The sequence below is a fragment of the Mizuhopecten yessoensis genome, unplaced genomic scaffold (genome assembly GCF_002113885.1).
Source record: "Mizuhopecten yessoensis strain PY_sf001 unplaced genomic scaffold, ASM211388v2 scaffold10641, whole genome shotgun sequence".
NCBI lineage: Eukaryota > Metazoa > Mollusca > Bivalvia > Pectinida > Pectinidae > Mizuhopecten > Mizuhopecten yessoensis.
Window position 1 is genome coordinate 592,770 of NW_018408648.1, and position 15,222 is coordinate 607,991.

Below are 15,222 nucleotides of genomic sequence, written 5' to 3' on the forward strand. Positions count from 1 at the left end.
CCTTTTGCTAAAAACCATAACAATTTTGATTCAGAACTGATGCTATTAATTTGTTATGCAAGATAATAAAAGGTTCACCCTTCGTATAGAAAGCATTCTATTTTGGGTACCGTTTTATTTTGAGAAGCCTCGCGTTTGCCTAACAAAATTGCAAGATTGTTAGACATTATTGTTGGAAATAAATAGTACCTTGTGGGCTGTCACTTTGTAAAGTAAAACGTAGAAAGGTGGTCGGGTGATGCAGTGGATAGCGCACTTGCCTTCACCAACGCGACCGGGGTTCGATTCCCCGATCGTACGTGAAAAGGTACGGGTACTCCGGTTTCCTCCCAAATATAGACCATCTGCGCGCTAACATCCGGGCCAACAAGAGTGATTAATATAATTTAAAATAACTTGTTTCATAATTTTTGTAAACTGAATAAAGTTTATATTTATACGTAGAAAGGTATACACATCTCTCACTGCTCTATCACATACCATTCGATACTGACAGAACGTGTACCTGACGTTAGTTTATCAGCTATGCTCATTTAAGGACGTCCATAACGTTGCTTGACCCTTTTCCATAGTTTCCTTCGTTTTGATGTTTGGATTGTGTTTTTGCGGTTGCTTTGTCACTATGATTTCAAAAGTTTTATAGCATACATCAGAAAACATAATATATTTTTACACTAACAGGCCCAGCGTTCAAAGATTGTCGTGTTGACGGGACGTGGCTGACCCACCCTGACACTGGCCGGACGTGGACGAACTATACACCATGTGCCAGCAACAAGGAGGTAATTATCTCGCCGTCATCGTCGTCGTCAAAAAAGACAAAAGCTCTGACGACGACAACGACGACTTTCTCATTCTTATTTACCCTTTTTGTCAGCCTCCTCATCTTCTTTCCTCTTAGTTCTACTGTGAACAAAATACAGGTACACATAACACTAAGAACAACAGTTTACCTGAATGATATTGATGTTATTCGTCTTTATAATAAAGCAGATAGAAAATAGGCCTGCACAACCCACCTTAAATAAAATAATGTATGAAATACTTACCATTGAATCATAAAAGTCCTAAAACATAAAGAATTATGATAATGCTCATATCCGTTAATCTCTGATTGAATCTAGCAAATAAGAAATAGAATTTCTGTTGTCCAAGATATGGACTAACTACAAATTAATCACCAATTAGTTGTTAGGCAACACTTAGCACTGACTCTACAAATCGGAAAATATTTTTTGACAATGACAAAAAAAAAAAATATCATTTGGTGTTTGCATACAAGGGACATTTTCTCGAAACGTTTTAAATATTTTTCTAATAAATATAAGTTGTGTAAAATACTTGAAGATATTATGACCATCGCCTTCATTTTTATCGCTGACAAAATAAACTTATGTTATATTTCAGATTTTGTCATCTGAAATGACACCAATGAAATGTTAAAGCTTTTAACTCAGATAACCAATACGATCGTCCTTCGTCTGTCATCGTGTGTTGCCTACAATGGCTGGGGAATTTCATTTCGATTTCTTAAGATATTTCAATTAGGTGGTGGATATCATATACTTTTAATACGATGGGCTTCAGCTTCCATATATTAAGAACCATAAAAAGTCAAAAATGTATGTATTCAAAAAAACTCCCACTTCTGAGTTATTGTAAATGCCTTTCACGTCTTGGTTATTGTAAATGCTTTTCACTTCTGGTTTATTGTAAATGCCTTCTATTTCTATATATTGTAAATGCCTTTCACGTCTGAGTTATTGTAAATGCCTTTCACGTCTTGGTTATTGTAAATGCCTTCCATTTCTGAGTTATTGTAAATGTCCTCCATTTCTATATATTGTAAATGCCTTCCATTTCTGGGTTATTGTAAATGCCTTCCACTTCTGAATTATTGTAAATGCCTTCCACTTCTAGGTTATTCTAAATGCCTTTCACGTCTAGGTTATTGTAAATGTCTTCCACTTCTAGGTTATTGTAAATGCCTTCCACTTCTGGGTTATTGTAAATGCATTTCACGTCTTGGTTATTGTAAATGCCTTCCACTTCTGGGTTATTGTAAATGCCTTCCACTTCATCGTTATTGTAAATGCCTTCTACGTCTTGGTTATTGTAAATGCCTTCCATTTCTAAGTTATTGTAAATGCCTTTCACTTCTGGGTTATTTTAAATGCCTTCTATTTCTATATATTTTAAATGTCTTCAATTTCTATATATTGTAAATGCCTTCCATTTCTGGGTTATTGTAAATGCCTTCCACTTCTGAGTTATTGTAAATGCCTTCCATTTCTGAGTTATTATAAATGCATTTCACGTCTTGGTTATTGTTAATGCCTTCCACTTTTAGGTTATTGTAAATGCCTTCCACTTCTTGGTTACATGTATTGTAAATGCCTTCCACGTCTTGGTTATTATAAATGCCTTCCATTTCAATATATTGTAAATGCCTTTCACTTCTAGGTTATTGTAAATGCCCTTTGTTAATGCCTTCCGCTTCTAGGTTATTGTAAATGCCTTCCACTTCTAGGTTACATGTATTGTAAATGCCTTCCACGTCTTGGTTATTGTAAATGTCTTCCACTACTAGGTTACATGTATTGTAAATGCCTTCCACGTCTTGGTTATTATAAATGCCTTCCATTTCTATATATTGTAAATGTCTTCTATTTCTATATATTGTAAATGCCTTCCATTTCTGGGTTGTTGTAAATGCCTTCCGCTTCTGGGTTAATGTAAATGCTAGCACTTTTTTTCCGTTTAAGCTTAGAAAGGTTGGACATGAAAATGAAATTTTAGTGCCATGTCCCTTTAACCAAAAAAAAGAGTCACTCAAAGAGGCTTATGGCTATTTAGGGAAAGGGTGACCATCATAATGATAATAATCATGGATTTATTTCACCTTATTTCATTTATCTCAGCAATTGAAGTCATTCAGAGAACAAAATAAATATCAAGTGCATTTTTGATCGGTGTCAAAACGCCAAAAGGAGGGAAATCACATACAATATCTCATTATTTTCTTCCGAAGCGTAACCTTTAAAAGTTTAGAAAAAGTACCACGTGAACACTATGTAGTGTACTGGTCAAATTTTTGGACCCGGACTACATTGACAGGTCATATTTCGTTATAAAAAGACAAACAGAAAACAAAATCAAAAAACATTACTAACCTGTATATCAATATAATTTCTGATCATTAGAGCCTTTGCGATATGTTCTCTCAAAAGTCCCTGAACTGATTCCTACTAAAAACAATATAAAGAGGTTTTTAGGAACTGGAATTTCAAGTTGTTCAAATGAATATTCCAGGTTGTTCATGTAAGGACACTTATCTACAGATGAGAGGGGAGCTTAACCAAAAGTATGATAATTATGGCACACATGCATTTATTTCCGTCTGAATGTACTATTTCTTGACCCTTTCTCTTAAAGTAAAATTCAAGAACACTTTATTGGTATTCCAGGAAGTTGTTTACTAAATTATTTTGTTCACTTTGACGTTCTGGAATGAATTTTCGTCGATTTTAATATAACAGTATTATCTAAAAAATCTCTGCCTAACAGTTCAGCCGCTTTCATCGCAATTGTGAACTGTAACATATGCATGAGTACGATTGTCATATACTTTCCTGTAAGTACGGGAACGCGGATGTTTAAAGTAGCCAGCAAATTACAGTTGTTACGTGTAAAACACATAATTATTACCATCAAAATAGAAATGAAAAAATATCTTTATTAATTTCATCTAAAAAATTGGATATTTCAGGAAAAGTACAAAGACGATGTTATTTTTACATATTATGGGCTTTAACACGTAGATATCACGCTGATATTATGTGTAATATATGATTATTCGCACGTGAATAAGTTTACAATATGATCATCGTCAAGAAAATTCCCCATCTAATTTGCTCTTTAATACATTTTTCTACATGTGTAATACACATCTGTTTGGTTGCAACAGCCTTTTTTTTGTATTCGAACATTTTAGTTTATTTGTAAGGCTGATTTACAAATTTTGTGTCATGTAAACATAAAAATTACATGTAAACCTAAGAGTTATATCTTGAAAGGAAACTAATACCTAAAGAGCTTTGTTTTAGAGAAAAGTGAGAAGATACATTTATTTAAAGACATATTCAATATTCAAGAATAAAGAAATCATGTTGTTCGGTCCATAGACAGTAATTGGAATGAACCTTGATGCTGTATCAGAAAACAAAATGAAAACATACTGCGTTGTCCTTTGTGTAAACAGGTCTTGGCGGAATTGTAAATTATTCTGTGTCGCAAGAAACCGCATTTGTTACTGTACGTGTATGTAAAATAATTACTTTCACCATTTTATCTATCAACAATCTTACCCTACATCCAATATAACAATTTAGGTGTGCTAGATTCGCTTCTTCATTCCCCCGAAAATCCCCTGTGAGACCATTGACCCTGCTAGGGAGCCTGGCTGAAAGACATCTGTAGACGACATCCTGTATATGAGGTCACTTGTCTTTACAATGAATAATTGATACGTTTGTTGTTTAATAGCGATAGTACTCATTGGAAGCCTTATAATACACATGGCGACACATCACCAGATACTGCTGTCGTAAATATCTTCAGAATCATCCTCTTGATGATTCAGTAATCAAATTTAACTGACATTTTATTTCCAAAAATGTGTTTTCTGCATTATCTGTTATGAGAAAGCTGTGTATGTTTTTACATAATTCAATACATAATGGTTATGATCGATGTTTTTTACACAGAGCGATCAAGCAGCTGCAGCAAACTTTCAATAAAATGAATAAAAGTAACCTTAGTTATTCTCTGTATCTTTTCATGAACATTTATAATATCATGAAAACGTTCAATGTAAGCTTTATTTTTGGATGCTGTGGGCAAATCACAACCAAACAGCAGTCTTTCTTCTTCCGCGGAAGATCTTTAAATGCTGTGTTGATTATTTCATGGTATGATTAATGATTTAATAAAATGATGAAATACATATGAAAACAATCAATAAATCAAAGAACAAATGCTAATCTTTTACGAAAAGAAAGATTTTTCAGTGAGCATCATGAACTATATCAATCTCAGATTACTACGCTTTTTGGACCGAATAATTTCTTCACAAAAAAAACCAACAGCACTTTATCTCCTTCCGCGATAAATCTTTAGATAAAATAAATCAAAGACTTTATCCGAACTATACTTGGTTCAAATTACTACGCCTCGTATTCCAATACTCTAAAGTGTGTGTGTAAGAGTTTTCACCCCTTGTCTATCATTGCGTAGTTTCATGCTCGCGACTTGTTGAAAGACTGTTTGATAACTGTCCTTGATAAAGTAGGTTTCGTGTTTTCTTTGTCTCAATGAAAAGTCTCCAAGTGGAAGAGAATGTTTACTTATACTAAAGTAGTTGTCAGCAGCTGAGCCTAACGAGTTTAAAGATAGCTTTCCAATGCGACAGCAGCTGTGTCTAATGAGTTTGTAGATAGCTTCCCAATACAGTCTCTTGCTATTTGCACGATTAGTATAATACAAGTGCTTCTTAAATATAGCATATTGAACATCAACAATTAAAACCTATACACATATTATTCACATGAACCAGGCACTGAATAATTATATAGGACTTTAACCTTCGTTACAATATCGACAGAAGGAGAGATACACAAGGGTCTTGTATATACAGTACTACAATCCCGTTTTATTTTTTTTGTATAATTAATCATGATACTATGAAATTGTGATAATAATATCATAATTATTTATTTGTATTATCTAGATAACATTTATGGTGTTTTTGTTTTATTTAATATTAAACTTTCCCATAATCTTACAGGGACAATTTTGGTTTGCAGGGTTGTCTTGTCAAGGTCACTGTTACTATTTCTAAAAAAGATCATTGTCTGCGCTGTAGCTGCTTCATTCCTTGAAGGATTTCCATCGATTTGAAACACTAATTAAGGACCATAATATCAGACAAGTTCCAATTTCAGGGCTCTTGGGTCAAGGTCATCGATACTTATTTTTATACTGCTAATGGTAGCCAGTAAGGAACCTATATTGTTTTAACAATACTCTGCTTGTTATATATATTTCTATTGAAAATTGTGATTTGGGGATGAGCTATTATGACCCTTACTCAACAACATGTACCTTATCATTTACTGCCATTCTGTACTGATATACTACCTCATTTATACCATTTTTTGAATCCTTCATACACAGCATCCCTGAGTGCCCTCGGCACTTTGATTATCATATGAAAACCGTGTAATGGAGTGTCATAAAGCCATCACATAAATCATGTTTATGAAACGTGTGTAATATCACTCCGGAAATTACGTCAGAACCGAATAGAAACAATCAATTTGACGTCACGTCATAGTGAAGCGGACGCAATATGCATCGTTTCAGGGGTGGCCAAGTGCAAAGTATTCATTTCAAGTCGCAATTATTCAGTTTACGTTGTAGTATATGATACAAGGAATCTGTCATTCGTTTCCCTTAATATTATATTTATGATACTCGTTTTGGACTTTTCATATTTGTTCGCCAGAGGCTTGCAAACGTGAAAAATCCAAAACTTGTATTATAAATCTAATACGAAGGGAAACTTATGACAGATCATCAATATTCGGAACTACAAAATAAAGGAAAACAATAATGCAGAGAAAAATAACCCACATCAACTTTTGATTGTAAAACTCTTCTCTACCATTACATATTTTTTCAGTGAATAAATATATATCTTATCCCTTTTTGGCCATGTGTTGAAAGGGCACCCTTGGCTGTGAATTTTGAATGTCTATGTTACAAGTTAGTGCTGTAAATATTGTAAGAGCGGGCTCCATTTGCTCAAAGTTTGGTTAGAGTTATTCGGTGTTAAGAGAAAACTTGGAGGAACATATTAGAATGATTTGTTTTGATGATTTATTTTGTGTTGAAAGACTTCGCTTGTTAATGACAATAGTTTGAAATTCCACTAACAACTTGTTAAAATTAACCAACCTTTGACTAATCGATGCCAGAAGGCCGTATCAAACCTAAACACAAATTACTATACAATATACCTCATAATTAATTGGCGGTAGTTCTTGCTTTACAGACACTTCAAAGAGTCATCAGTATATACTACAGTGGATACGCTGTCTCCATCATCCTCTCCATCGCAGCTATCCTCATCTTTTCCTACTTCCGGTAAGTGCTTCACCTTCATCCATCCCCGACACTTCACATCTCAATTTTTCAACTTACTGCTTTCATGTAGTCCCTTTGCTGTGTTTTGTCTTCTCCACGATGTTGTAAGTACGCCATCACTATCCTCGTCATCGCCTCTGACGCACTTACAAGAAGATGATTATTATGTCGCTAAAAACGATACTGACAACTTAGTTACCGGAAGTAGAAGAATATATGAGATGTGAGGAAAGGGTGTTTAAAATACTGATAAATATAAAACGATGGACACCATCGTTTTGAGTACTATACTGGGTAATTTTCCTGCAACATCCGACATGTTCAGCAACTATCAAGGAGTGAAATTATTTACGTTCGGGACAAAACAGTCAAAATGTGTGAGGGTCCACGGATGATTGAGTAACTGTCATGGGGGAACCGTTTCCTATCCAGCAAGTATGTTGTCGTTCTACTGTAATTGACAAATGCACTTTTGACACTAACGGATCAATCAGGTGAGTTGATAAGTAGAGTAACTGTTTAAGTGGCTGAATCAGCTGATCTTCGACGAGACTAATTTTTGGTAATGGAACAACCCCAATGCCAACAAGTCTAACTGTCAGATTGATTGAAAAATATAAATGTGTAACAAAAGTTTTTTTTTTAAATATGTTGAAATATGTGCATGTGTGAAAACACTAAAACCTTAGATAATGATCTTTATACGTCACAAGATTAATCCCACAGCAATGTCACTATCTAGATGTAAGACAATTATCTACATATACATGTGTGACAATAGTGGCTGTCTCAGAAGTAGAACAGTTTACGTTTAGTCGTATGTTACTGACTCAGATAGAGTTGCCTTACTGTACGTACCACTCCAAGTTGTGTAACCCACCAGTTTTCCTTGGTTTCAACAAACCACTATTCAAGGAAATCCAAAAGTGTGAAAATGTTGGTATTTGTCGCCGTTACGGAATTGGCAGATTTAGACGATGTTTCATATGATCGACAAAATTTACTATCTTGACTTTTAACAGACTGGATCTCTAAAAATGCATCATTATCAGTCTTGAATCGAAAAGTTCGTGTATCTATGTATAGATATACTATAATGCGTCCTATTCGACCATAGGAACATTTTATTCTAGATCATCTGTAAATTATGTCAGAAATTTGTGGTGGCATTAGGTCATCTTATCTCACTCAAGGCCATTTACCGCTTCAAAGACTTGACCAGACATGCACCGACCATGATATTAATGGAAGCAGCAACGTGTACTGCTCATTCAAACACGTGCTTCTCATGTACAGTTGAATTCCCTGTACATTCTCCTGTTCGCTAATATGTATATGCTGTAAAGGCTTACCGTTTCCCAATAAGCACTTTGTTGAGTAAAGGAAACAGGAAAAGGTACCGGGACTTAGATCTGGGGCATAGGATGGGTGGTCAGTCTGTACTACCTTCTCTTGAGTCAAGAACACCTGTACAATATTGTGTTTGTGGGATGAAGCATTGTCATACACTAGCTGGATGCTATTCAACTCTATACTTGGTCTCTGTAATACTAAGCAATGCTAGTTTTCCCTTTCTGGCATGGTAATTGAATTGAAGGAAATGGCAGTGATACGCGCTATCTTTTAAACAGTTTAGCGTCCTTAGATATCGCTTTCACAGCAGCAATGTTCTTCTTTGATGCTACAACAACTGGCCTGCCTGGCCGCGTGCCCTCTTTGAAGTCAACATTATCATTCTTGGATTTATTCACCCGCCTGAAAACAGTTATCAGAGGGAGCATTTAATGCTGCACAACTCTGCATGTATCTGATTTGGCGCTAACAGCAGAACATGCTTTGATATAGGAAAGTATTTCGGATTTAGTCCCAACCTTCATTTTAGGATTAAAAAGTAGCCACCAGTCACGAGTGCATTATTTCAACAATAAGTAACTTGTTCAATTCCTGTCGGATGATGTCGAAACTTTGTACATGCACGGTTATTTAAATGCTTTTGCAATTTGTCAAGGCGCTAAATTATTCTAATATCCGTTCCTACGGTAGCTATATAATGGTCGAAATGTATCGAAAGGCCTTTGTATCCAATCTTCCGTTATACAGATATACTTGACTTGTATACTGTCCTTCCATCTGTACTGTTATATGTCTCTTTATAATTACCACTTATCAGCTACATGTCTTGTATATATTGTATATTGCAGTGTTTACGCTATATACATTTGTATGACTAGTTCCCATGTATATTATAATTATACTCTCTTGTATCTCTATCACCGTGTATAACGTTTTATCTCCTGTATAAATGCCTTCCTTATATACTGTCACACTCTATATAATACCTGCAATTAAATCATTATACTCATCTAGGATGCTCAACTCCCGTGTTTGTCGTTATATTTCATCTTTAATTAACCCTCACTGTCTGCAATACCCACTAGAAATGGAATAAGCAGAAAGCGAAATAAAGTAGACTTTTTAACGACCATTCGATATCGGTCAAATTATGAAGAAAAAAAATATACCGAAGAATGCAGCAAGGAAGGAAATGGGCAAATAAAACCCTCTGTAAAATCGTCACTCGTGTATACTATTTTTATAAACAAACTTACATTATTCAAAATTAAGTCTGCATATATCTTTAATACAAGAATGCCAAACAGGAAGACGTATGAAAACGAGGTTGACCTGTAAGGATCAACCGGTGTATACAAAAAAACGGTATTAAAGTACCGGTTACAATAATATACACTACCGGTGTAAGGGAAATAAACGAAGATTTTGCGTGCACTGAACAAATAGGTTTTACACATATTACGGACACCATAGTGTAACATAGTACAGGTATCGTTGTATCATCTATTGTTGTATTGATAGCTGACCTGTAACGTATAACATTGTATAATAGTATTGTAGTAAGATTATCTCCCCTTAAGAAAATAACTTTACGTTACATGTTCAGGTCTTTTCCCTTTAACACCATGTCCTACTGATGAAAATATCCCTCATCTACACATTAGGCATAATATTGGATGAACGTGACATCATTATATTCCCTAACTCTTTTCCTATTGTATTTTACTGACGTCACATCGTTATTTCCCCTGTAACATGAGCCACGTGATCTTTTGCAGACAGCTCCACTGTAGCCGGGTGACTCTACACAAGCATCTTTTCATCACATATGTCCTGTCCGGGGCGGCCTGGATCCTGATGTTTGCCCTGATGGACATGCCTGACATGGTCAAAGAAAACAAGGTATTTTAGTTTTGTTCCTTTGTATGCATTTAATCGGTATAGAGACGTATGTACATCGAATGATACTGTTTGGTTATTATCTCCCCTTTATACCGGTAATCACCGTGTTTAGAACAGTACTGTGTTACTGTCTAATCACCCTGGGTGCTGTTGATATCTCTCTTTGTTTAGTTCAACACATTGTGTACGTGTAATCACCTTGTTATTATTTCCCTCGGTTCAGGTTTTCCCCGTGTTTCTTACAGCATTTTGGCCAGATTGCAACGCAATCAGGGCTAATACATTGGCGATTCCCGTCCGTCTGTCTGCACTAAGGTTACGAAGAATAGTTAAGCTCCGTTTCAAAGTTATTAAGTATCCCACATCAACTAAACTTGCATGGCTTATGTATCTAAGGATGCTTATGACATGCGATGATTCGGAGGCTGGTGCCGCTTCAGTGACGAGGTTAAGAAGTTTGGATGAGGTCAGGCTCCATCTGCACTATGGTTAAGAAGATTGGTTTAGATCACTTACCAAGTAATTGCTTGTCCAACGATAACTAAACTTGCATGGCTTATGTATCTAAGGATGCTTATCACATGCGATGCTTCGGATGCTGGTTCCGACCTACATTTTCCGCTTCAGTGACCAGGTTAGGAAGTTTGGTTTAGGTCAATTATCAAGTAACTACTTGTAGTACATCAACTAAACTTACATTGACTTATGCATCTAAGGATGCTTATCACATGTGATGCGTTGGATGCTGACCTACATTTTTCACTTCAGTGACTAGGTTAATAATTAAGGTCAGTTTCTAAGTAACAACTTGTTGTACATCATCTAAGCTCGCATGGCTTATGTATCTAAGGATGCTTATCACACGTAATTAATGCTTTACATGAAAATGAACTGTAACAATCCGGCCATATCGCCATTCGCGGTTTCTCGATGTATACCACATTGTATTCCCCCGGGTTGAGTCCAGCAATTAGTGTGTGTTGTTACCTTGTGCGCTGTTATTATTATACAGGTAATTCACTGTGTTGTAAAACATGCTCTATCAATAATAAAAAGTACGTTAGGTTATTCTGACTGACTGACTAGCTTAGAATTCAAGTGTTACAAATGTTCATATCAGACTTGAAACATTACGATTTACGCGTATGTCACTAATGCTCATGAAACGTCTTAAACCGTTCTCGTTTTTGCGAAAAGCTAAGCGTTTATATTACATGACAATAACGTTGTATTTAGTTATCTCTGAACCCAAACTATCTAGAATGTACTATGTCCAGCCTTCATCATTTATGTTGGACCTGCTCTACCCAAATACATTTATGATTTTTTGAGTAGTATATATACATGTACACCACAAACCACCAATTGTACTGAAAGTTTTGTTGACTCACGTAGCCATGGTGCCAGGCGCTGCACGTGTTGACCCAGTACCTGACGCTGTGTAACTACTTCTGGATGTTCTGTGAGGGTTTCTACCTTCACGCACTCATCGTCTTCGCCTTCACAAGTGACAAGCGCCTCCTCGTAATCTGTTACGTCATCGGCTGGGGTAAGGTATTATACCAATCATTGTCCAAGTAATGGTGTGTCATGTCATACTTCAGATGTCTAATGGTCACGTGATTGACTGAAAATTGTCGCAATTACTTAATGATTCTAAAATATGTTTTGTTAAATTGGCAGTCGGTCCACTGATCCCCACTACAGTGTATGCGGCAGTCCGAGGGTCAAAGCCGGAACTACGTCACGGGTACGTAATATTTTGGATCAGTTTTTCTTTCGCTGAAAGATTAGAAAAGGTCACTATCCTTCGACATCACTGTCACTAATCCAAAGCATACAGTAGGCCTCATCTTAGATAAACAGATCAATACCTCACCAATCGTCTTAAACTACGCTGTGGAGACATACACGTCAGATAAAAAGTTAATTTATGAACCAGTCATTTATCACCCTATAGCATCATCAAGTTTTATTTGTCATCAAAAGTTTTAAAGTCGATTACATAATATTCATACATTACTTATAGTAAGATAAATGTTTATCATTGAACAAAGACATAAACAATTACCTGATACATTTTAAACAAAATGGTATTTATAGCTTACATTATGATGAGTCCTAGAAAGACGTTCTCTGTAACAGTTGTATGATACAAAGTCATTCCTTTCTAGCTTACGTTGTACTCTATCTAATACCAGACTTTGACGATGCAATCAGCTGTGTACGTGTTTCCTCTATGTCCACCTTTCATTGTACAAGAAGATGGTTGACTCAGCCGTTGGATGTTTCAATTCCCGAGGCTTGCCGTAACATTGATTGCCAGTTATTTTTTGAGTTGGGGCACGGTTAAGAATATTTTCACTTCAATAGGTTTTAACCCTACCACGTTTGCGACGAAACGACACTTTACATTTGCGTTCATGTATTATTGTCCAACAGACCATGCGCTCTTCAAAAAACCTCCCCTGCAAATGTACCATTAAACAAGCGGGTCGCAGGACTGGTTTCATTTGTCGAATGGGTGTAACTGCATTTAATTGTGTATGTTTTGGAAGATTTGCTAGCGGACAAACAAAAAGAGTCCACTTAAAACCTGTCAAAATCATGATGAGAATGTTCCGCAGAACTTACCGCGAAAGTGACTTCAGTTAGTAATTATGTATCTGTCAAATGCTGATTTCATGTGGTGACATGCGATGATTGGTCTATTTGATTGATTGAAATTTAACATCTGAAATAAAATATGGTATCGGAGTTCAATATTTGTCGAGCAAATTGCGATTGAAAATGTAAAATCCTTCCCAAAAATGTAGCTTTCTGCTAAATGAAGATATACCAGGCATCACATCACAAATATTAAAACAGCCCACAAATATTAAAACAGGTCACTTTGCTTATCATAGGCGTTATGACACTGAGGCAGACTCGAGAAAACTTCCATTAAATTCTCTTTGACAAAATAGATAAAATCAATGTATACTCATACATAACCAGACCGCAAGCGGCTTTTGTTAATTACTTTTCCGACATAACCACACCCTCGTTATATATTCTACTATAATACACGCGCGTAGGTTGAATATTTATTTTTTAAATCAACTAGACCTCCTCATATTATCTTTATTTAGAATTAATGGGTATTACAATGTACGCACCTGCCCCTCCTGCTATCTTTATTTAGAATTAATGGGTTTTACAATGTCCGCACCTGCCCCTCATGTTATCTTTATTTAGAATTAATGGGTATTACAATGTACACACCTGCCCCTCATGTTATCTTTATTTAGAATTAATGGGTTTTACAATGTACGCACCTGCCCCTCATGCTATCTTTATTTAGAATTAATGGGTATTACAATGTACGCACCTGCCCCTCTTCTCAACAGTTGTTCAGACACATTTAATATCCATCGTTTTGGTCGTAAGCATCACTTATGAGTCCAGAAGGACAAAACAGTTGTATAATGCAGTGCAGCTCATTGTTGGCCTACTCAACCCATTACCAAATATCAAAGGTACATTCTCCCTCTGTTTTAGCTGTCGTTAAGACAAATCGGATTTCCAACGTTTTGGTCCCTAGTTAAACCGACGAGTCCCAGCAGGAAAAAACAGCTGTATGAAGTAATTGCCTTTTAGTTTATGAGAAGTCCTTTTTACACAACCGATACGATTTTCTATGCGACGTTTCGATGACTAGTACGACATTCGATCCCGAGATTTTCTGAAACCTTGATGGCCACGGTTATCTCTTTTGGGAAGTGGCAAATCTCGTAATATATACATTTTACAGATTATTTTAGTTGAAATTAACTAGTTCTCCTCTAAATGTTTTAAAACGTAAGTAAAGGGATTTGCGCACTTGCCCATCTGTGTCACCAGTGGTTAAGACAAATTAGATTTCCAACGTTTTAGTCCCCAGCAACAACGATGAAACCTAGAAGGACGAAACAGCTGTATAATGCAGTGTAATTAATATTTTGCTTATTCGATCTTTTTCCAAATATTTAAGGTGCAATCTCCTGTATGCGTGTCCCGTTAATCTTTCATATCATTTTAAGGTTTTTATAATAAAAATTCTAGAGAGATTAGGCCAATATAAACGGTGCAATAATGAAGAAACCAGTAGAATGATTGACCTAATCAGCATTGAATATTAAAAAAACGAAACAAAATAAAATGTTAGACATTAAAGAAAAAGTTGATTTTACATGTTTTTCAATAGAATGATTAATTATGTTACACAATTACATATTTACAATGATATTTCGTGTGTAACGTTTTTTTTATAAATAATAATAAACAGAAGGTACGTCATATGAGAATAACGTTTCATACAAAATATCTCATTCTAACAGAGGACCCTGTGGAAGGTAAGCTTTGCTAAACAGACTTTTTTATCCTCAATAAATAATGTTTATTACTATAATTATTATTAAAGGAAAATTTGAAATAAATTACGTTGTGCATTACTTCTACTTACAGGTGCTGGTCCAGTACTACAGACGAAAACTGGATTCTCACTGGGCCCGTCGTGTTATCTTTACTGGTAAGTATACACCTTTACATATCACGGTACCACCGTAACGTTGGTGATCGAAATGTTACATTGCAAGAATAGCTATACCGGGCACCTGGCAATACACTTCCTCGATGTATGCATGTCTGCGAATCTTGTTAACACTTACATTTAAAGTACAGTATCGAATTCATTGACGGAGTATAACGTATGCTATTCTCAAGGGTATGTTTATAAACTAC

General features: G+C 35.7%; 1 protein-coding gene across 1 annotated transcript in view; it reads left to right on the forward strand.

The window, feature by feature from the left end:
* LOC110461607 (calcitonin gene-related peptide type 1 receptor-like) overlaps window positions 1-15,222 on the forward strand; it is a 64,473-nt gene that overhangs the window by 37,041 nt on the left and 12,210 nt on the right. The window contains exons 3-8 of the mRNA XM_021515146.1: window positions 682-782; window positions 7,115-7,206; window positions 10,338-10,461; window positions 11,857-12,010; window positions 12,145-12,211; window positions 14,947-15,010. Of these exons, the coding sequence (XP_021370821.1) occupies window positions 682-782; window positions 7,115-7,206; window positions 10,338-10,461; window positions 11,857-12,010; window positions 12,145-12,211; window positions 14,947-15,010 (602 nt within the window). The remainder of the gene's footprint in view (window positions 1-681; window positions 783-7,114; window positions 7,207-10,337; window positions 10,462-11,856; window positions 12,011-12,144; window positions 12,212-14,946; window positions 15,011-15,222) is intronic.